This window comes from Hyla sarda, chromosome 1, assembly GCF_029499605.1.
Source record: "Hyla sarda isolate aHylSar1 chromosome 1, aHylSar1.hap1, whole genome shotgun sequence".
Lineage (NCBI taxonomy): Eukaryota > Metazoa > Chordata > Amphibia > Anura > Hylidae > Hyla > Hyla sarda.
The window spans coordinates 617,631,618-617,653,356 of NC_079189.1; the positions used below are offsets into that span (position 1 = coordinate 617,631,618).

General features: G+C 40.4%; 1 protein-coding gene across 1 annotated transcript in view; it reads left to right on the forward strand.

Moving 5' to 3' along the window:
- Positions 1-3,253: 3,253 nt before the first annotated feature.
- The window catches only part of LOC130314628 (receptor-type tyrosine-protein phosphatase alpha-like), a 73,806-nt gene continuing 55,320 nt past the window's right edge, over positions 3,254-21,739 (forward strand). The window contains exons 1-5 of the mRNA XM_056552742.1: positions 3,254-3,292; positions 6,883-7,019; positions 12,884-12,971; positions 13,191-13,261; positions 18,538-18,574. Of these exons, the coding sequence (XP_056408717.1) occupies positions 6,888-7,019; positions 12,884-12,971; positions 13,191-13,261; positions 18,538-18,574 (328 nt within the window). The 5' untranslated portion in view covers positions 3,254-3,292; positions 6,883-6,887. The remainder of the gene's footprint in view (positions 3,293-6,882; positions 7,020-12,883; positions 12,972-13,190; positions 13,262-18,537; positions 18,575-21,739) is intronic.

Below are 21,739 nucleotides of genomic sequence, written 5' to 3' on the forward strand. Positions count from 1 at the left end.
ATCATCTATTACTATTAGGATATATCATCTATTACTATTAGGTTAATAATAGGAATCATCTATTACTATTAGGTTATATCATCTATTACTATTAGGATATATCATCTATTACTATTAGGATATATCATCTATTACTATTAGGATATATCATCTATTACTATTAGGTTATATCATCTATTACTATTAGGATATATCATCTATTACTATTAGGATATATCATCTATTACTATTAGGATATATCATCTATTACTATTAGGTTATATCATCTATTACTATTAGGTTATATCATCTATTACTATTAGGATATATCATCTATTACTATTAGGATATATCATCTATTACTATTAGGATATATCATCTATTACTATTAGGATATATCATCTATTACTATTAGGATATATCATCTATTACTATTAGGATATATCATCTATTACTATTAGGATATATCATCTATTACTATTAGGTTATATCATCTATTACTATTAGGTTATATCATCTATTACTATTAGGATATATCATCTATTACTATTAGGTTATATCATCTATTACTATTAGGATATATCATCTATTACTATTAGGATATATCATCTATTACTATTAGGTTATATCATCTATTACTATTAGGATTCATCTATACTATTAGGTTATATCATCTATTACTATTAGGTTATATCATTTATTACTATTAGGTTATATCCTCTATTACTATTAGGATATATCATTTATTACTATTAGGTTATATCATCTATTACTATTAGGTTATATCATTTATTACTATTAGGTTATATCATCTATTACTATTAGATTATATCATCTATTACTATTAGGATATATCATCTATTACTATTAGGTTATATCATTTATTACTATTAGGTTATATCATTTATTACTATTAGGATATATCATCTATTACTATTAGGATATATCATCTATTACTATTAGGTTATATCATTTATTACTATTAGGTTATATCATCTATTACTATTAGGTTATATCATCTATTACTATTAGGTTATATCATCTATTACTATTAGGATATATCATCTATTACTATTAGGATATATCATCTATTACTATTAGGATATATCATCTATTACTATTAGGTTATATCATTATTACTATTAGGTTATATCATCTATTACTATTAGGTTATATCATCTATTACTATTAGGATATATCATCTATTACTATTAGGTTATATCATCTATTACTATTAGGATATATCATCTATTACTATTAGGTTATATCATCTATTACTATTAGGTTATATCATTTATTACTATTAGGTTATATCATCTTTGTGTGTTGTTTCCCGCTGCACCTTATCCATGTTTTTTTTGTAGTTTTATTCTTCATACACTAGACCGTATTAATTTGTATTAGCATTTTTATTAAGTGATAGTGAATTTACTTATCAGGTATCCACTAAGGCAGAAGTGTTGTTACAATGTAACATATTGTTGATATTGAGTCCATATTAATATCTTTGGAAATAAATGATTATGTTCTAATACTGTAGCTCCTGGGGGCAGAATGTGGAGGGGGCCAATACTTTTATATTTTATATTATAATATAATATTTTATATTATACTTTTCTCTGTATATTGTATTTAGAGGCATCTTGTAGATGACACAACCGGGGCTAGCACTTAGAACTATATCAGCAGTGACTATAAAGATGCTGATAGGCCTCAAATTCATGCAGTCAGCGTAAATATTGTTCCAACGCAAAAATGTATAGTAACATAAATCGCCTACTGCCTGCGCTTTACCTTCTTGTAGCGGGAGGCAGGAGAACGTTGACTCATCTGGGACAGGAGAAGGGCCTTCTAGACAGACATGAGGCCAGTGGATCACGGCAGATTCATCATCATCACGATCATCATGTATGACACAATAAGGGCCCTTACAACACCCAGTGCACAATCAACTCCCCCTTGTCCTCCTCTTTATATGGTCAGTGTTGTTCCCTCCATATTCTGGCCTATGTGATCCATTTAATTTACCACAAAAACTCCATTAAAAGACCTGAAATATTGGCCACTAGGTGTCTGACTTATTTGCAACCTGCTGTCCACTGCCTGTTGTTGGAGAAAATCTGTCTCTAGTAACAGACAGACCAAGACGGAACATAGGATATAAGAGTGTGCCAAAACAATTTGATCATCTAAGCTTTGACCCACAAAGTCGTGGACCCCTAGCCCTCTTCTGTGTCCTGTGGTATCAGATCCTGTTGTGAGGTGACGCCTCCATGGAGGGGACGTGTTTCTCCAGCACTAATGGTCGATTGAGATCTGGGGAATCTAGAGTCCGAGCTACCACCTTGATCTCTTTGTCATTTTCCTCACACCTGAACAGTATCTGTAGTATGACTGAAAACTATGCCCTCTTAAAAGAGGACCCTGAAATTAGGGGGAATTAGGGGGTCTCGTTGCCATAAAGGGGGGGGGGGGAGGGTTGATCTGTACAATGGTTAGGTTGGTGGTAACATCCACATTACCGGTTCTTCAACAGAACATTGCCCATCACACTGCCCCCGCTGGTCCGTCTTCCCATAATGCATCCAGGTGCCATCTCTTCCCCAGGTAAGGGACACAGACGCACCCGGCCGTCCACATGAATGTCATCCACCAGACCAGGGGCCTTCATTGCTTTCTGCTCCAGTTATGATGATCTTGTGCCCCCTGTAGGCTCTTTCAGTGATGGACATGCTCTACAGCAGCTCTTCTATAACATCAGAGATGGCGGCTAGCCTTCATCCCTCCTCACACTTGAATGAGCTTTGGCCCTCAATGACACTGTCCCTAGTCACTGGTTGACCCGTCTGGAAGAACTTTTGGTCGGTACTAACCACTACATACCAGAAACACCCCACAAGAGCAGACATTTGGGGCATGCTCTGACCAGTCTAGTCATCACAGTTTGTCCTCATTTTTCCTTCTTCCTATATATCGACTATAAGAACTGACTGGTCCCTTCTGGTCTGATATCTCCTCCCGCAGACGCCAATGTCATGATATATCCTTGTTGTTCACCTCCCCTGTCAGTGGTGTCATGGCCGATCGGTGTATACCGGCACCTTAGTCATGACTATATAGCTGATAACGCTATATGGACACTGATGCCTCCAGCACCTTTATGGATCTTGTGGGGTCTGCATAGTTTTTCTTTGTGCAGTTGTATAATAATACCTGAGATTTTTATTGTATTTTAATTATAATCTTATTTTATTTTAATTATCTTGCAGAAAATTACACAAAACAGAAGAAATCCCGCTAAAAACTGGAGTGGGTGAGTGTATATATGTATAATGTGCGCCAAGATATAATGGGCTCCCAGCAGTTATAACAGTATTAACCCCTAATCTCCTACTGCACCCACTGCTCTGATAACTAATGACAGCACCCACTGCACTACAAGACCTAATCACAGCACCCTCCAAATCCCAAGGACTAATCACAGCACCGACCATACCCTGAGGCCTAATCATACCACACCCTGAGGCCTAATCACAGCACCCACCATACCCTGAGGCCTAATCACAGCACCTACCATACCCTGAGGCCTGATCCCAGCACCCACCATACCCTGAGGCCTAATCACAGCACCCACCATACCCTGAGGCCTAATCACAGCACCCACCATACCCTGAGGCCTAATCACAGCACCCACCATACCCTGAGGCCTAATCACACCACACCCTGAGGCCTGATCCCAGCACCCACCATACCCTGAGGCCTAATCACAGCACCCACCATACCCTGAGGCCTAATCACAGCACCCACCATACCCTGAGGCCTAATCACAGCACCCACCATACCCTGAGGCCTAACCTCAGCACCCACTGTATTCTGAGGCCTAATCACAGCACCCACCATACCCTGAGGCCTAACCTCAGCACCCACTGTATTCTGAGGCCTAATCACAGCACCCACCATACCCTGAGGCCTAATCACACCATACCCTGAGGCCTAATCACAGCACCCACCATACCCTGAGGCCTAATCACAGCACCCACCATACCCTGAGGCCTAACCTCAGCACCCACTGTATTCTGAGGTCTACTCACAGCACCCACCATACCCTGAGGCCTAATCACACCACACCCTGAGGCCTAATCACACCACACCCTGAGGCCTAATCACACCACACCCTGAGGCCTACTCACAGCACCTACCACACTCCAAGTCCTAATCTGAGCAACCACCTGAGCCCTAATTTAAGCACCCACCACACCCTGAGGCCTAATCACAGCACACTCCACACCTTAAGGGGGAGAGTAATGAAGAGACAGGGAGTGTAATGAAGAGACGAGGGGAACTAATGAAGAGACGGAGTGTAATGAAAAGACAGAGAGTGTAATGAAGAGACAGGGGAGTGTAATGAAGAGACAGGGGAGTGTAATGAAGAGACAGGGGAGTGTAATGAAGAGACAGGGGAGTGTAATGAAGAGACAGGGGATTGTAATGAAGAGAGAGGGGAGTGTAATGAAGAGACAGGGAGTGTAATGAAGAGAGAGAGAGGAGTGTAATGGAGAGACTGGTGAGTGAAATGAAGAAACAGGGGAGTGTAATGAAAAGACAGGGGAGTGTAATGAAGAGACGGGATTGTAATGAAGAGAAAGGGGAGTGTAATGAAAAGACAGGGTAGTGTAATGAAGAAACAGGGGGTATAATGAAGAGAGAGGGGAGTGTAATGAAGAGAGAGGGGAGTGTAATGAAGAGAGAGGGGAGTGTAATGAAAAGACAGGGGAGTGTAATGAAGAAACGGGGTGTAATGAAGAGAAAGGGGAGTGTAATGAAGAGAGAGGGAGTGTAATGAAGAAACAGGGAGTGTAATGAAAAAACAGGGAGTGTAATGAAGAGACAGGGAGTGTAATGAAGAAACGGGTGTTTATTAAGATAGGGATAGGCATAAGGATATCCTTCATATAAGATAGTGATAGGTATAAGGCTATCCCTCATATAATATAGTGATAGGTATAAGGCTATCCTTCATATAAAATAGAGATAGGCATAAGGCTATCCTTCATATAAGATAGAGATAGGTATAAGGCTATCCTTCATATAAGATAGTGATAGGTATAAGGCTATCCCTCATATAATATAGTGATAGGTATAAGGCTATCCTTCATATAAGATAGAGATAAGCATAAGGCTATCCTTCATATAAGATAGAGATAGGTATAAAGCTATCCTTCATATAAGATAGAGATAGGTATAAAGCTATCCTTCAGATAAGATAGTGATAGGTATAAGGCTATCCTTCATATAAGATAGAGATAGGTATAAGACTATCCTTCAGATAAGATAGTGATAGGCATAAGGCCATCCTTCATATAAGATAGAGATAGGTATAAGACTATCCTTCAGATAAGATAGGGATAGGTATAAGGTTATCCTTCATATAAGATAGAGATAGGCATAAGGCCATCCTTCAGATAAGATAGGGATAGGTATAAGGCTATTCTTCATATAAGATAGGGATAGGTATAAGGCTATCCTTCATATAAGATAGGGATAGGTATAAGGCTATCCTTCATATAAGATAGAGATAGACATAAGACTATCCTTCATATAAGATAGGGATAGGTATAAGACTATCCTTCATATAAGATAGAGGTAGACATAAGACTATCCTTCATATAAGATAGAGGTAGGCATAAGGCTATCCTTCATATAAGATAGAGATAGGTATAAGGCTATCCTTCATATAAGATAAGGATAGGTATAAGGCTATCCCTCATATAAGATAGAGATAGGCATAAGGCCAACCTTCAGATAAGATAGGGATAGGTATAAGGCTATTCTTCATATAAGATAGGGATAGGTATAAGGCTATCCTTCATATAAGATAGGGATAGGTATAAGGATATCCTTCATATAATATAGTGATAGGTATAAGGCTATCCTTCATATAAGATAGAGATAGGCATAAGGCTATCCTTCATATAAGATAGAGATAGGTATAAAGCTATCCTTCATATAAGATAGAGATAGGTATAAAGCTATCCTTCAGATAAGATAGTGATAGGCATAAGGCTATCCTTCATATAAGATAGGGATAGGTATAAGGCTATGCTTCATATAAGATAGAGATAGGTATAAGACTATCCGTCATATAAGATAGGGATAGGTATAAGGCTATCCTTCATATAAGATAGGGATAGGTATAAGGCTATCCTTCATATAAGATAGAGATAGACATAAGACTATCCTTCATATAAGATAGAGGTAGGCATAAGGCTATCCTTCATATAAGCTAGAGATAGGTATAAGGCTATCCCTCATATAAGATAGAGGTAGGCATAAGGCTATCCTTCATATAAGATAGAGATAGGTATAAGGCTATCCCTCATATAAGATAGGGATAGGTATAAGGCTATTCTTCATATAAGATAGGGATAGGTATAAGGCTATCCTTCATATAAGATAGGGATAGGTATAAGGATATCCTTCATATACGATAGAGATAGACATAAGACTATCCTTCATATAAGATAGGGATAGACATAAGAATATCCTTCATATAAGATAGAGATAGGTATAAGGATATCCTTCATATAAGATAGAGATAGGTATAAGGATATCCTTCATATAAGATAGAGATAGGTATAAGGATATCCTTCATATAAGATAGAGATAGGTATAAGTCTATCCTTCATATAAGATAGAGATAGGTATAAGGCTATCCTTCATATAAGATAGAGATAGGTATAAGGCTATCCTTCATATAAGATAGGTATAAGGCTATCCTTCATATAAGATAGGGCTAGGTATAAGGCTATCCTTCATATAAGATAGGGACAGGTATAAGGCTATCCTTCATATAAGATAGGTATAATATTAATAATAGTAATAATACTATGAGATATATCACAGGTAAGATGAAGGACATTCCCGTTGAGAAGTTATTGGATGTCGTTAAATCTTTGCGCTATAAGGAAATATCTGGGAGAGAAGAAGAAGATGAGGAAATCGCCAACATCTTACCAGCCGGACGGGACCTGGAATACAAGGTGACTGCTCCTAGAGACAACGGAGGAGACTGTCTCATCCAGCCCTCAGGATCTGTCTCTTATCTCCTTGTCTTCTCCTCAGGATCTGTCTCTTATCTCCTTGTCTTCTCCTCAGGATCTGTCTCTTATCTCCTTGTCTTCTCCTAAGGATCTGTCTCTTATATCCTTGTCTTCTCCTCAGGATCTGTCTCTTATCTCCTTGTCTTCTCCTCAGGATCTGTCTCTTATGTCCTTGTTTTCTCCTCAGGATCTGTCTCTTATGTCCTTGTTTTCTCCTCAGGATCTGTCTCTTATCTCCTTGTCTTCTCCTCAGGATCTGTCTCTTATATCCTTGTCTTCTTCTCAGGATCTGTCTCTTATATCCTTGTCTTCTCCTCAGGATCTGTCTCTTATATCCTTGTCTTCTCCTCAGGATCTGTCTCTTATCTCCTGTCTTCTCCTCAGGATCTGTCTCTTATCTCCTTGTCTTCTCCTCAGGATCTGTCTCTTATCTCCTTGTCTTCTCCTCAGGATCTGTCTCTTATCTCCTTCTCTTCTCCTCAGGATCTGTCTCTTATCTCCTTGTCTTCTCCTCAGGATCTGTCTCTATCTCCTTGTCTTCTCCTCAGGATCTGTCTCTTATCTTCTTGTCTTCTCCTCAGGATCTGTCTCTTATCTTCTTGTCTTCTCCTCAGGATCTGTCTCTTATCTCATTGTCTTCTCTTCAGGATCTGTCTCTTTTCTCCTCTTCTCCTCAGGATCTGTCTCTTATCTCCTTGTCTTCTCCTCAGGATCTGTCTCTTATCTTCTTGTCTTCTCCTCAGGATCTGTCTCTTATCTTCTTGTCTTCTCCTCAGGATCTGTCTCTTATCTCATTGTCTTCTCTTCAGGATCTGTCTCTTTTCTCCTCTTCTCCTCAGGATCTGTCTCTTATCTCCTTGTCTTCTCCTCAGGATCTGTCTCTTATCTCCTTGTCTTCTCCTCAGGATCTGTCTCTTATCTCCTTGTCTTCTCCTCAGGATCTGTCTCTTATATCCTTGTCTTCTCCTCAGGATCTGTCTCTTATATCCTTGTCTTCTCCTCAGGATCTGTCTCTTATCTCCTTGTCTTCTCCTCAGGATCTGTCTCTTATATCCTTGTCTTCTTCCCAGGATCTGTCTCTTATCTCCTTGTCTTCTCCACGGGATCTGTCTCTTATCTCCTTGTCTTCTCTATGGGATCTGTCTCTTATCTCCATGTCTTCTCTACAGCATCTGTCTCTTATCTCCTTGTCTTCTCCTCAGGATCTGTCGCTTATATCCTTGTCTTCTTCTCAGGATCTGTCTCTTATCTCCTTGTCTTCTCCTCAGGATCTGTCTCTTATCTCCTTCTCTTCTCAGGATCTGTCTCTTATCTCCTTGTCTTCTCCTCAGAATCTGTCTCTTATCTCCTTGTCTTCTTCTCAGGATCTGTCTCTTATCTCCTTGTCTTCTTCTCAGGATCTGTCTCTTATCTCCTTATCTTCCCCTCAGGATCTCTTATCTCCTTGTCTTCTCCTCAGGATCTGTCTCTTATATCCTTGTCTTCTTCTCAGGATCTGTCTCTTATATCCTTCTCTTCTCCTCAGAATCTGTCTCTTATATCCTTCTCTTCTTCTCAGGATCTGTCTCTTATATCCTTGTCTTCTTCTCAGGATCTGTCTCTTATCTCCTTGTCTTCTTCTCAGGATCTGTCTCTTATCTCCTTGTCTTCTCCACAGAATCTGTCTCTTATCTCCTTGTCTTCTCCTCAGGATCTGTCTCTTATCTCCTTGTCTTCTCCTCAGGATCTGTCTCTTATATCATTGTCTTCTTCTCAGGATCTGTCTCCTATCTCCTTCTCTTCTCCTCAGGATCTGTCTCTTATGTCCTTGTCTTCTTCTCAGGATCTGTCTCTTATCTCCTTGTCTTCTCCTCAGGATCTGTCTCTTATCTCCTTGTCTTCTCCTAAGGATCTGTCTCTTATATCCTTGTCTTCTCCTCAGGATCTGTCTCTTATCTCCTTGTCTTCTCCTCAGGATCTGTCTCTTATGTCCTTGTTTTCTCCTCAGGATCTGTCTCTTATGTCCTTGTTTTCTCCTCAGGATCTGTCTCTTATCTCCTTGTCTTCTCCTCAGGATCTGTCTCTTATTTCCTTGTCTTCTCCTCAGGATCTGTCTCTTATATCCTTGTCTTCTCCTCAGGATCTGTCTCTTATATCCTTGTCTTCTCCTCAGGATCTGTCTCTTATCTCCTTGTCTTCTCCTCAGGATCTGTCTCTTATGTCTTTGTTTTCTCCTCAGGATCTGTCTCTTATCTCCTGTCTTCTCCTCAGGATCTGTCTCTTATCTCCTTGTCTTCTCCTCAGGATCTGTCTCTTATCTCCTTGTCTTCTCCTCAGGATCTGTCTCTTATCTCCTTCTCTTCTCCTCAGGATCTGTCTCTTATCTCTGTCTTCTCCTCAGGGTCCTGTCTCTTATATCCTTGTCTTCTCCTCAGGATCTGTCTCTTATCTTCTTGTCTTCTCCTCAGGATCTGTCTCTTATCTTCTTGTCTTCTCCTCAGGATCTGTCTCTTATCTCATTGTCTTCTCTTCAGGATCTGTCTCTTTTCTCCTCTTCTCCTCAGGATCTGTCTCTTATCTCCTTGTCTTCTCCTCAGGATCTGTCTCTTATCTTCTTGTCTTCTCCTCAGGATCTGTCTCTTATCTTCTTGTCTTCTCCTCAGGATCTGTCTCTTATCTCCTTGTCTTCTCTTCAGGATCTGTCTCTTTTCTCCTCTTCTCCTCAGGATCTGTCTCTTATCTCCTTGTCTTCTCCTCAGGATCTGTCTCTTATCTCCTTGTCTTCTCCTCAGGATCTGTCTCTTATCTCATTGTCTTCTCTTCAGGATCTGTCTCTTTTCTCCTCTTCTCCTCAGGATCTGTCTCTTATCTCCTTGTCTTCTCCTCAGGATCTGTCTCTTATCTCCTTGTCTTCTCCTCAGGGTCCTGTCTCTTATATCCTTGTCTTCTCCTCAGGATCTGTCTCTTATATCCTTGTCTTCTCCTCAGGATCTGTCTCTTATCTCCTTGTCTTCTTCCCAGGATCTGTCTCTTATCTCCTTGTCTTCTCCACGGGATCTGTCTCTTATCTCCTTGTCTTCTCTATGGGATCTGTCTCTTATCTCCATGTCTTCTCTACAGGATCTGTCTCTTATCTCCTTGTCTTCTCCTCAGGATCTGTCGCTTATATCCTTGTCTTCTTCTCAGGATCTGTCTCTTATCTCATTGTCTTCTCCTCAGGATCTGTCTCTTATCTCCTTGTCTTCTTCTCAGGATCTGTCTCTTATCTCCTTCTCTTCTCAGGATCTGTCTCTTATCTCCTTGTCTTCTCCTCAGAATCTGTCTCTTATCTCCTTGTCTTCTTCTCAGGATCTGTCTCTTATCTCCTTGTCTTCTTCTCAGGATCTTTCTCTTATCTCCTTATCTTCCCCTCAGGATCTCTTATCTCCTTGTCTTCTCCTCAGAATCTGTCTCTTATATCCTTGTCTTCTTCTCAGGATCTGTCTCTTATATCCTTCTCTTCTCCTCAGAATCTGTCTCTTATATCCTTCTCTTCTTCTCAGGATCTGTCTCTTATATCCTTGTCTTCTTCTCAGGATCTGTCTCTTATCTCCTTGTCTTCTTCTCAGGATCTGTCTCTTATCTCCTTGTCTTCGCCTCAGGATCTGTCACTTATCTCCTTGTCTTCTCCACAGGATCTGTCTCTTATCACCTTGTCTTCTCCTCAGGATCTGTCTCTTATCTCCTTGTCTTCTCCTCAGGATCTGTCTCTTATCTCCTTGTCTTCTCCTCAGGGTCCTGTCTCTTATATCCTTGTCTTCTCCTCAGGATCTGTCTCTTATATCCTTGTCTTCTCCTCAGGATCTGTGTCTTATATCCTTGTCTTCTCCTCAGGATCTGTCTCTTATATCCTTGTCTTCTCCTCAGGGTCCTGTCTCTTATATCCTTGTCTTCTCCTCAGGATCTGTCTCTTATCTCCTTGTCTTCTCCTCAGGATCTGTCTCTTATATCCTTGTCTTCTCCTCAGGGTCCTGTCTCTTATCTCCTTGTCTTCTCCTCAGGATCTGTCTCTTATCTCCTTCTCTTCTCCTCAGGATCTGTCTCTTATCTCCTTGTCTTCTCCTCAGGATCTGTCTCTTATCTCCTTGTCTTCTCCTCAGGATCTGTCTCTTATCTCCTTGTCTTCTCCTTAGGATCTGTCTCTTATCTCCTTGTCTTCTCCTCAGGGTCCTGTCTCTTATATCCTTGTTTTCTCCTCAGGATCTGTCTCTTATATCCTTGTCTTCTCCTCAGGATCTGTCTCTTATCTCCTTGTCTTCTCCTCAGGATCTGTCTCTTATATCCTTGTCTTCTTCTCAGGATCTGTCTCTTATCTCCTTGTCTTCTCCACAGAATCTGTCTCTTATCTCCTTGTCTTCTCCACGGGATCTGTCTCTTATATCCTTGTCTTCTCCACAGAATCTGTCTCTTATCTCCTTGTCTTCTCCTCAGGATCTGTCTCTTATCTCCTTGTCTTCTCCTCAGGATCTGTCTCTTATATCATTGTCTTCTCCTCAGGATCTGTCTCTTATCTCCTTGTCTTCTCCTTAGGATCTGTCTCTTATCTCCTTGTCTTCTCCTCAGGGTCCTGTCTCTTATATCCTTGTTTTCTCCTCAGGATCTGTCTCTTATATCCTTGTCTTCTCCTCAGGATCTGTCTCTTATCTCCTTGTCTTCTCCTCAGGATCTGTCTCTTATATCCTTGTCTTCTTCTCAGGATCTGTCTCTTATCTCCTTGTCTTCTCCACAGAATCTGTCTCTTATCTCCTTGTCTTCTCCACGGGATCTGTCTCTTATATCCTTGTCTTCTCCACAGAATCTGTCTCTTATCTCCTTGTCTTCTCCTCAGGATCTGTCTCTTATCTCCTTGTCTTCTCCTTAGGATCTGTCTCTTATCTCCTTGTCTTCTCCTCAGGGTCCTGTCTCTTATCTCCTTGTTTTCTCCTCAGGATCTGTCTCTTATCTCCTTGTTTTCTCCTCAGGATCTGTCTCTTATATCCTTGTCTTCTCCTCAGGATCTGTCTCTTATATCCTTGTCTTCTCCTCAGGATCTGTCTCTTATATCCTTGTCTTCTTCTCAGGATCTGTCTCTTATCTCCTTGTCTTCTCCACAGAATCTGTCTCTTATCTCCTTGTCTTCTCCTCAGGATCTGTCTCTTATGTCCTTGTCTTCTCCTCAGGATCTGTCTCCTATCTCCTTCTCTTCTCCTCAGGATCTGTCTCTTATGTCCTTGTCTTCTTTTCAGGATCTGTCTCTTATCTCCTTGTCTTCTCCTCAGGATCTGTCTCTTATCTCCTTGTCTTCTCCTCAGGATCTGTCTCTTATCTCCATGTCTTCTCCTCAGGATCTGTCTCTTATCTCCTTGTCTTCTTCTCAAGATCTGTCTCTTATCTCCTTGTCTTCTTCTCAGGATCTGTCGCTTATATCCTTGTCTTCTCCTCAGGATCTGTCTCTTATCTCCTTGTCTTCTTCTCAGGATCTGTCTCTTATCTCATTGTCTTCTTCTCAGGATCTGTCTCTTATCTCCTTGTCTTCTTCTCAGGATCTGTCGCTTATATCCTTGTCTTCTCCTCAGGATCTGTCTCTTATCTCCTTGTCTTCTTCTCAGGATCTGTCTCTTATCTCCTTGTCTTCTCCTCAGGATCTGTCTCTTATCTCCTTGTCTTCTTCTCAGGATCTGTCTCTTATCTCATTGTCTTCTTCTCAGGATCTGTCTCTTATCTCCCTGTCTTCTCCTCAGGATCTGTCTCTTATCTCCTTGTCTTCTCCTCAGGATCTGTCTCTTATCTCCTTGTCTTCTCCTCAGGATCTGTCCAGTGGTCTCCTATATCCATGTGACGTAGCAAAAACCAAGGAAAACCAGAGCAAAAACCGCTACAAAAGAGTGGTACCATGTGAGTGCAAAGGTTATAGCTCTATCACTTTCTCTCTCTTTCTCTCTCTCTCTCTCTCTCTCTCTCATTTTCTCTCTCTCTCTCTTTCTCTCCCCCTTCCTCTCACTCTCTCTTTCACTTTTTCTGTCTCTTTCTCCCTTTCTCTCTCCCACTCTCTCGCTCCCTGTCACTCTCTTTCTCCTTTAGTATTCATGGTTGATGACTTTTCTTCTCTTGTAGATGACGATTCCCGGGTGGTTCTAAGATCAAGTCCCTCAGGATCGGACTACATTAATGCCTCCTATATTGATGTATGTATTATACTACTACTGGTCTTATATGTATTATACTACTACTGCTCTTATATGTATTATACTACTTCTGCTCTTATATTTATTATACTACTACTGATCTTATAATAATTACACTACTACTGCTCTCATATGTATTATACTACTACAGCTCTTATATGTATTATACTCCTTCTGCTCTTATATTTATTATAGTACCTCCTCTCTTATATGTATTATACTACTTCTGCTCTTATATGTATTATACTACTACTGCTCCTATATGTATTATACTACTACTGGTCTTATATGTATTATACTATTACTGCTCTTATATGTATTATACTACTTCTGCTCTTATATTTATTATACTACTACTGATCTTATAATAATCACACTACTACTGCTCTCATATGTATTATACTACTACAGCTCTTATATGTATTACACTCCTTCTGCTCTTATGTTTATTATAGTACCTCCTCTCTTATATGTATTATACTACTTCTGCTCTTATATGTATTATACTACTACTGCTCCTATATGTATTATACTACTACTTCTCTTATATGTATTATACTACTACTGATCTTATATTTGTTATACCACTACTAATCTTATATGCATTATACTACTACTGCTCTTATATGTATTATACTTCTTTGTTGACCCACGGTGATGGCAGGACCACGGGGTGTAGCGGTGAAGGTGGATGGGGCAAGATGATATTAACCCCAGGCGCAAGGTGTTATTAACCCCTGATGTTCGTGACGCCAGAGTGGTTTTTGGGTACCGGAAGCTCCCAAACGGTATCTCCGTTAAGAGTCCACAACCAGTTATGGTTTAACGGAGAATTTACTGAGGTCAGATAGGTGTTATTATATTCACAGCTAGGCCAGAATCCCAGAGAGGTGGCCAGGAACAAGAAGGACCTCGCAGCTTGCTGGGACCAATTATACATTATAATGGTATTGACTTGAGTCTTGACTAGACTGTAGATATTGACAGCAGACATAGACTGGACTTACTGGAATGACTGTAGATTTGAGGCCTTCCAGGTGTTGGGCACTAGCACTGAGACATCTGGTGTTGGCTGCTCCTCAGCCGGGAGCATAAGAGAGAGAATTATATAGAGGGGGGGGCGGAACCAAAGCCCATTGGTCAAGCTGCGGGTCATGGGTTAAACTGATGCCCTCTGGGTAACATGTGATAACATAAACATAACATGTGACATTTCACAGGTCCTTTAGATGACATCTCACAGGTCCTTTATACTTACTATACATTAGGACACTGACTATCCATAAAATAGAATAGATAACATCACAGTTATAGGAGGGGAGACACTGCAGGAGAGCCCCCTAGGTCACTGAGGGACTCAACCTGACAGGGCCTAAGTGTAGTGCAGGACCATGTCCTGTACTGGGCCATTACACTACTACTGCTCTTGTATGTGTTATACTACTACTGCTCTCATATGTATTATACTACCACTGCTCTTATATGTATTATACTACTACTGCTCTTATATGTATTATACTATATATGTAGTAGTATCAGCAGTACAATATGGAACATGATGGACAAGGCAGGAGATGTGCGGCTGTGTTGCCACCATTATGTATCATACTACTACTGATCTTATTTGTGCTATACTAATACTAATCTTATATGCATTATACTACTAATAATCATATATGCATTATACTACTACTAATCTTATATGCATTATACTACTACTAATCTTATATGAATTATACTACTACTAATCTTATATGAATTATACTACTACTAATCTTATATGCATTATACTACTATTTATCTTATATGCATTATACTACTACTAATCTTATATGAATTATACTACTACTAATCTTATATGAATTATACTACTACTAATCTTATATGTATTATACTACTACTAATCTTATATGTATTATACTACTATTTATCTTATATGCATTATACTACTATTTATCTTATATGCATTATACTACTACTAATCTTATATGAATTATACTACTACTAATCGTATATGCATTATACTACTATTTATTTTATATGCACTGTATTACAACTAATTGTAAATGTATTATACTGCTACTGTTCTTATACAGTATGTGTTATACTGCTGATCTTATATGTATTATACTACTTCTGCTCCTATATGTATTTACTACTACTGTTCTAATATGTATTATACTACTTCTGCTCTTATATGTATTATATACTACTTCTGATCTTATATATATTATACTACTACTGCTCTTATATGTATTATACTACTACTGCTCTTATATGAATTATACTACTTCTGATCTTATATGTATTATACTACTTCTGTTCTAATATGTATTATACTACTTCTGCTCTTATATGTATTATACTACTACTGTTCTAATATGTATTATATTACTTCTGCTCTTATATGTATTATATACTACTTCTGATCTTATATATATTATACTACTACTGCTCTTATATGTATTATACTACTTCTGCTCTTATATGTATTATACTACTTCTGATCTTATATGTATTATACTACTTCAGTTCTAATATGTATAATACTTTTACTGCTCTTATAAGTATTATACTATATATGTAGTACTAGTATCAGCAGTACAGTATGGAACATGATGGACGAGCCAGGAGATGTGCTGCTGTGTAGGAGTAGTAGTTCTTGCAACCATTTTGAGAGATTCATCTGACGCGACAAAAAGTGTTAGGCCTGCAAAATCCCCGATTTTTGAGGAATTCAGAATGAATTTAATTTGTTTCAAATTGATTGATTCAACCCCAGTCATTGTCTGATGACACATTCTCTATAGGTGTAAGGTATAGAGAGGTCACAGACATCCCATAATAAATGTAAGATAGAATAAATTCTCTTCTGCACGATTAACCCTTTGAGAAGCTGGAGTTTCCCTCAGAAGTTCAACCTATATCAGAAGCCTAAACCTTGATGTGTAAGGATTCTGGGATAGCCCCGATCCTAGACTCATCAGTAGTGAAGAAGCCCATTGGTTGGCTGCTGGGTGGATCTCTATGGCTGTGACTTCAGAGACATGAGTTGGGCTCCATCATGGCTCCATGGCTGAGGGCCCCGCCTGAACCACCCATAATCCTAACTGCTAAAGTTAAAGGGGTACTCCTCTGAAAAACATTTTTTTTTAAGTTAAACAGATTACTTCTATTTAAAAATCTTAATTCTTCCAGTACTTATTAGCTGCTGTATACTACAGAGGAAGTTGTGTAGTTCTTTCCAGTCTGACCACAGTGCTCTCTGCTGCAACCTCTGTCCATGTCAGGAATTGTCCAGAGCAGGAGAGATTTGCTATGGGGGTTTGCTTCTACTCTTGACAGTTCCTGACATAGACAGAGGTGTCAGCAGAGAGCACTGTGGTCAGACTGGAAAGAACTACACAACTTCCTGTGGAGCATACAGCAGCTGATAAATACTGGAAGGATTAAGATTTTTAAATAGAAGTCATTTACAAATCTGTTTAACTTTCTGGCACCAGTTGATATGAAAAAAAATGTTTTTCACTGGAGTACCCCTTTAACCGATTGCCGTCTAAGGACGGCATACATGGCAAGCGGTGCATGGCACAGGCTCCTGACTCCAGCCCGCGCCATACCACACAGCCCCCAGCTGATTCCTGTAGCTGGGGGGGGGGGGGGGGGGGGGTGGTGCTACTACGATCGCCGCGACTGGCTAATAACCCTTTAGATCGCTGCTGTCAAAGTTGACAGCAGCGTCTAAAGGGACATTTAAACCATCCATGGTGGCTCAGTATGCCAGTGTGGTCGCACAAGGGAGCCAGAGGACTTACCTTTCCTCCGACGGCTGACCCGGCTCTGTGATTGATAGATCCTGGCTGGACCAGGTTTTATCAATCAAGCACAGATCACACAGATCAATGTGGTTCTATGGAATCTCATTGATCTATATGAGGAATCTACTGATTCCTCCTATAAGTGTAAAAAAGTTATAGGGGGTCAGAAGATAACAATTTTACACATACTAGTAGTAAAACAAAATAAAAGCTATATAAATTGGGTATCCTTGTAACCGTATGGACCTACAGGATAAAGAGAAGGTGTCATTTTTACTGAAAAGTGCACTGTGTAGAAACGGAAGCCCCCAAAAGTTCCAAAATGGCGTTTTTTCCGAATTTTGCCCCACAAATATTTTTTGTCTGGTTTCGCCATAAATTTTGTGGTGAAATGATTGATGTCATTTTAAAGTACAATTGGTTGCGCAAAAAAAAAAAAAAAAACCCTGATATTGGCCTGTATGTGCAACATTGATTTTTAGAAGGTGATAAGGAAAAGACGAAAGTGCAAAAAACGGAAAAACCTGCGTCCTTAAGGGGTTAAACACTTAACAACCACGGATGTATATTTACGTCCGTGGCTAACTGAGCCACGGAAGCTGAGCACGTTTCGTATCTGCGGGGTCCCGGTTGCTATCAGCAGATGTTTGGTATTAAACCTTTAGACGCCGTATCCATAGAGAAATCGCGGCATCCCGAACAGATGAGAGGACAGCGGGAGGTCCCTTACCTTCTTCCCAGCTGTCTGATCGGCGTTTAATTGCTCCAAGCCTGAAATCCAGGCGTGAACAATCGAGTTCAGAAAACGCTGATCAAAGCATTCCTATGGAAATGCATTGATCAGTGCCTACAATCAGTGTATGCAGTATTATAGCTCCTAGAGGGGGCTATAACACTGCATGAAAAAAGGAAAAAAAGTTAATAAAATCAAACCTATATAAGTAGGGGATAATTTTAATCGTAAGGACCTACAGAATAAAACATAAGGTGTCATATTTACCGAAAAATGTACTGCATAGAAACGGAAGATCCCAAAAGCTACAAAATTGTGTTCTTTCTTCAATTTTGTTGCACAATGATTTTTTTTTTCTGTTTCGCCGTAGATTTTTGGGTAAAATGACTGACGTCATTACAAAGTAGAATTGGTGGCTGAAAAAAATAAGCATCATATGGATTTTTTGGTGCAAAATTGAAAGAGTAATGATTCTTAAAATGTAAGGAGGAAAAAACGAAAGTGCAAAAACGGAAAAACCCTGCGTCCTTAAGCCCAAGTCTTAGAGCAATCTGTCTCAGAATTTTCACATCATAGATGAGTGGTGTATGGGATGACGAGGACCCTAGAAAGAACCCACCATGTCCTAAGTGCTATTGTTATGACTGTCTATTATGGGCCATACAATAGAAGAAACCCCCCCAAAAAACGAGATGTTTCCTAATAAAATTTCTCTCCATTAACAGGGTTACAGGGCCCCGAAATTTTACATAGCAACTCAAGGTAAGTCCTGATATCATTTAAACAAACGCCGGGTTCCTTCGGCAGTGATCGTGATGCCACGGCCGCGCCCCCCTTGTGACATCATGCCACACCCCCTCAATTCATGCTTATGGGAGACACGCCCCCTCCCATAAACATGAATGGAGGGGGTGTGGCGTAACATCACAATCACAAAATGTTCAGAACACCGGAGCAACGGAGTACCCCTTTAAGAGAAGGTGGGGGGGAGGGGGAGAGGGGTCATTTTATATGTATTATACTATACTACTACTGCTCTTGTATGTATTATACTACTACTGATCTTATATGTATTATACTACAACTGCTCATATATGTATTATACTTGTCATGTCTGTATGGTCTGTGTTCACACACAGCCTATTGGGTTTGCTATGTTGTGAACAGTTTTATCTTTCCTGGTCAGGGAAGAGTTAATTTCTCTGGCCTTTTCAGCCCAGGCCTCTGTTAGCCAATAGCCTTTCGGGTGTGTCTATTTATAGTCAGCCCAGCTTAGTCTCTTGATGCTGGTGATTACAGATACTTCCTGATGTCTAGCTGCTGCCATGGAGGCTGGGTGAAACACTCTTTGTGCTTTTATCTACTAGATCTGTTTTAGCATGCACCTTTGTATTTTCAGGTTTTAGTCATGGATGTGGCATGCTCTTAGTGGATTTTAAGCTGTGTTTGTTTAGTTGGTTTTAGGATTTTATTATCCTTTCTGTTATGTGTTGGTTCACAAGATCTGAGTCTAGTCTAGTTTTGCCTGTGTCCTGTGTTTATATTCTTGTTTGGTATCTTCTGTGTGAACAGTGTCCTGTATTTTCCTGTTTGGGATCTTGTCCTGTGTGAACAGTGTCCTGTATTTTCCTGTTTGGGATCTTGTCCTGTGTGAACAGTGTCCTGTATTTTCCTGTTTGGGATCTTGTCCTGTGTGAACAGTGTCCTGTATTTTCCTGTTTGGGATCTTGTCCTGTGTGAACAGTGTCCTGTATTTTCCTGTTTGGGATCTTGTCCTGTGTGAACAGTGTCCTGTATTTTCCTGTTTGGGATCTTGTCCTGTATTTTCCTGTTTGGGATCTTGTCCTGTATTTTCCTGTTTGGGATCTTGTCCTGTAGTTTCCTGTTTGGGATCTTGTCCTGTAGTTTCCTGTTTGGGATCTTTTCCTGTTTGGGATCTTGTCCTGTAGTTTCCTGTTTGGGATCTTTTCCTGTTTGGGATCTTGTCCTGTAGTTTCCTGTTTGGGATCTTGTCCTGTGTGAACAGTGTCCTGTAGTTTCCTGTTTGGGATCTTGTCCTGTGTGAACAGTGTCCTGTAGTTTCCTGGTTTGGGATCTTGTCCTGTGTGAACAGTGTCCTGTAGTTTCCTGGTTTGGGATCTTGTCCTGTAGTTTCCTGGTTTGGGATCTTGTCCTGTGTGAACAGTGTCCTGTAGTTTCCTGGTTTGGGATCTTGTCCTGTGTGAACAGTGTCCTGTAGTTTCCTGGTTTGGGATCTTGTCCTGTGTGAACAGTGTCCTGTAGTTTCCTGGTTTGGGATCTTGTCCTGTGTGAACAGTGTCCTGTAGTTTCCTGGTTTGGGATCTTGTCCTGTGTGAACAGTGTCCTGTAGTTTCCTGGTTTGGGATCTTGTCCTGTGTGAACAGTGTCCTGTAGTTTCCTGGTTTGGGATCTTGTCCTGTGTGAACAGTGTCCTGTAGTTTCCTGGTTTGGGATCTTGTCCTGTGTGAACAGTGTCCTGTAGTTTCCTGGTTTGGGATCTTGTCCTGTGTGAACAGTGTCCTGTAGTTTCCTGGTTTGGGATCTTGTCCTGTGTGAACAGTGTCCTGTAGTTTCCTGGTTTGGGATCTTGTCCTGTGTGAACAGTGTCCTGTAGTTTCCTGGTTTGGGATCTTGTCCTGTGTGAACAGTGTCCTGTAGTTTCCTGGTTTGGGATCTTGTCCTGTGTGAACAGTGTCCTGTAGTTTCCTGGTTTGGGATCTTGTCCTGTGTGAACAGTGTCCTGTAGTTTCCTGGTTTGGGATCTTGTCCTGTGTGAACAGTGTCCTGTAGTTTCCTGGTTTGGGATCTTGTCCTGTGTGAACAGTGTCCTGTAGTTTCCTGGTTTGGGATCTTGTCCTGTGTGAACAGTGTCCTGTAGTTTCCTGGTTTGGGATCTTGTCCTGTGTGAACAGTGTCCTGTAGTTTCCTGGTTTGGGATCTTGTCCTGTGTGAACAGTGTCCTGTAGTTTCCTGGTTTGGGATCTTGTCCTGTGTGAACAGTGTCCTGTAGTTTCCTGGTTTGGGATCTTGTCCTGTGTGAACAGTGTCCTGTAGTTTCCTGGTTTGGGATCTTGTCCTGTGTGAACAGTGTCCTGTAGTTTCCTGGTTTGGGATCTTGTCCTGTGTGAACAGTGTCCTGTAGTTTCCTGGTTTGGGATCTTGTCCTGTGTGAACAGTGTCCTGTAGTTTCCTGGTTTGGGATCTTGTCCTGTGTGAACAGTGTCCTGTAGTTTCATTCCTGTTTGTTCACACAGGACACAGAACCATGTACCAGTGTTCTATAATTATATCCTGCCTATCTAGATATCCCTGTTACCTGTCCATGGGGAATCCGGGGAATTGAGAATTAGTACAAGATAACGCTGTGCTCCAAGGTGGACCCGTTTGCGTTCTAGTATCAAGACATTCCTGTTTCTACTGGTGGTTTCTGGGGGATTGCGATAATTCCTGGTTAGCTATATATCCCTGTTTCTGGTCCATGGACTTGGAGTCTATTGGATGTTCTGGGGATTATGCTATATTCCTGCCTGTTCCTATATTCTGTTGACTTATCCGTTTTCCTGTCTAGTGTTTTGAACTTTATGTTTATTAGTTCTTGTATTCTGATCTCTTGAGTTGGTACATGTCTACTTAGCTATAGTGACCTCTGTTCATGACCACATTACTGCTGCTCTTGTATGTATTACACTACTACTGCTGCTCTTGTATGTATTACACTACTACTGCTGCTCTTGTATGTATTACACTACTACTGCTGCTCTTGTATGTATTACACTACTACTGCTGCTCTTGTATGTATTACACTACTACTGCTGCTCTTGTATGTATTACACTACTACTGCTGCTCTTGAATGTATTACACTACTACTGCTGCTCTTGAATGTATTACACTACTACTGCTGCTCT